Source organism: Eimeria mitis, genomic scaffold (genome assembly GCF_000499745.2).
Source record: "Eimeria mitis Houghton genomic scaffold, Emh_scaff3572, whole genome shotgun sequence".
Taxonomy (NCBI): Eukaryota; Apicomplexa; class Conoidasida; order Eucoccidiorida; family Eimeriidae; genus Eimeria; species Eimeria mitis.
In genome coordinates, this window is record NW_013571916.1 from 2,389 (window position 1) to 3,165 (window position 777).

At 18.8% G+C, this 777-nt stretch overlaps 1 protein-coding gene across 1 annotated transcript in view; it reads left to right on the top strand.

The window, feature by feature from the left end:
- Positions 1-310: 310 nt before the first annotated feature.
- The window catches only part of EMH_0067380 (uncharacterized protein), a gene marked incomplete at both ends in the record, with an annotated part of 1,972 nt that continues 1,505 nt past the window's right edge, over positions 311-777 (top strand). Inside the window, one exon of the mRNA XM_013498618.1 lies at positions 311-328. Coding sequence (XP_013354072.1) covers positions 311-328 — 18 coding nt within the window. The remainder of the gene's footprint in view (positions 329-777) is intronic.

Sequence of the window (777 nt, forward strand, 5' to 3'; positions counted from 1 at the left end):
TTTTTTATTTATTTTTATTTATTTTTACTTCTATTTATTTTTATTTTTATTTATTTGTTTTTATTTGTTTTTATTTGTTTTTATTTGTTTTTGTTTATTTTTATTTGTTTTTGTTTTTGTTTGTTTTTATTTTTGTTTATTTTTATGTTTACTCTGATTTTTGTTTTTGTTTATTTTTATGTTTATTTATATTTATATTTGTTTATATTTATATTTATATTTGTATTTATTTTTTTATATTTATGTGTATTTTTTATTTCTATTTATATTTATTTTTATTTTTATTTTTTTTTATATTTTTGTTTATAGAATGCTTGACGACAGCCCCGTTATAGATAAAATAAATAAATAAATAAATAAATAAATAAATAAATAAATAAATAAATAAATAAATAAAGCAAACAAAAAAATAAATAAAATAAACAAATAATTAAATTAAAAAACTGAATAAACAAATAAAACAAAAAACCAAATAAATAAAGAAAATAAATAAACAAACAAGTAAAACAAAAAACAAACAAAACAAATAAATAAATAAAATAAATAAATAAATAAATATATTTATATTTATTTTGTGTATAGAACGCAGAAGAGGTATTGCCACTGAAGACAGCAACGGCGTCTCCTTTGTTAAAAACGAAAGAAATTTTAGATAGAAAAATAAAAGAGATAAAAGCAGCAATAGCTCAGATCAAGAGACAAAACAATGCTGCTGCTGCGGAGACAGACGACGAACACAGCATCTTCGATTGGCATCAGCAGCAGCAGCAGCAGCAG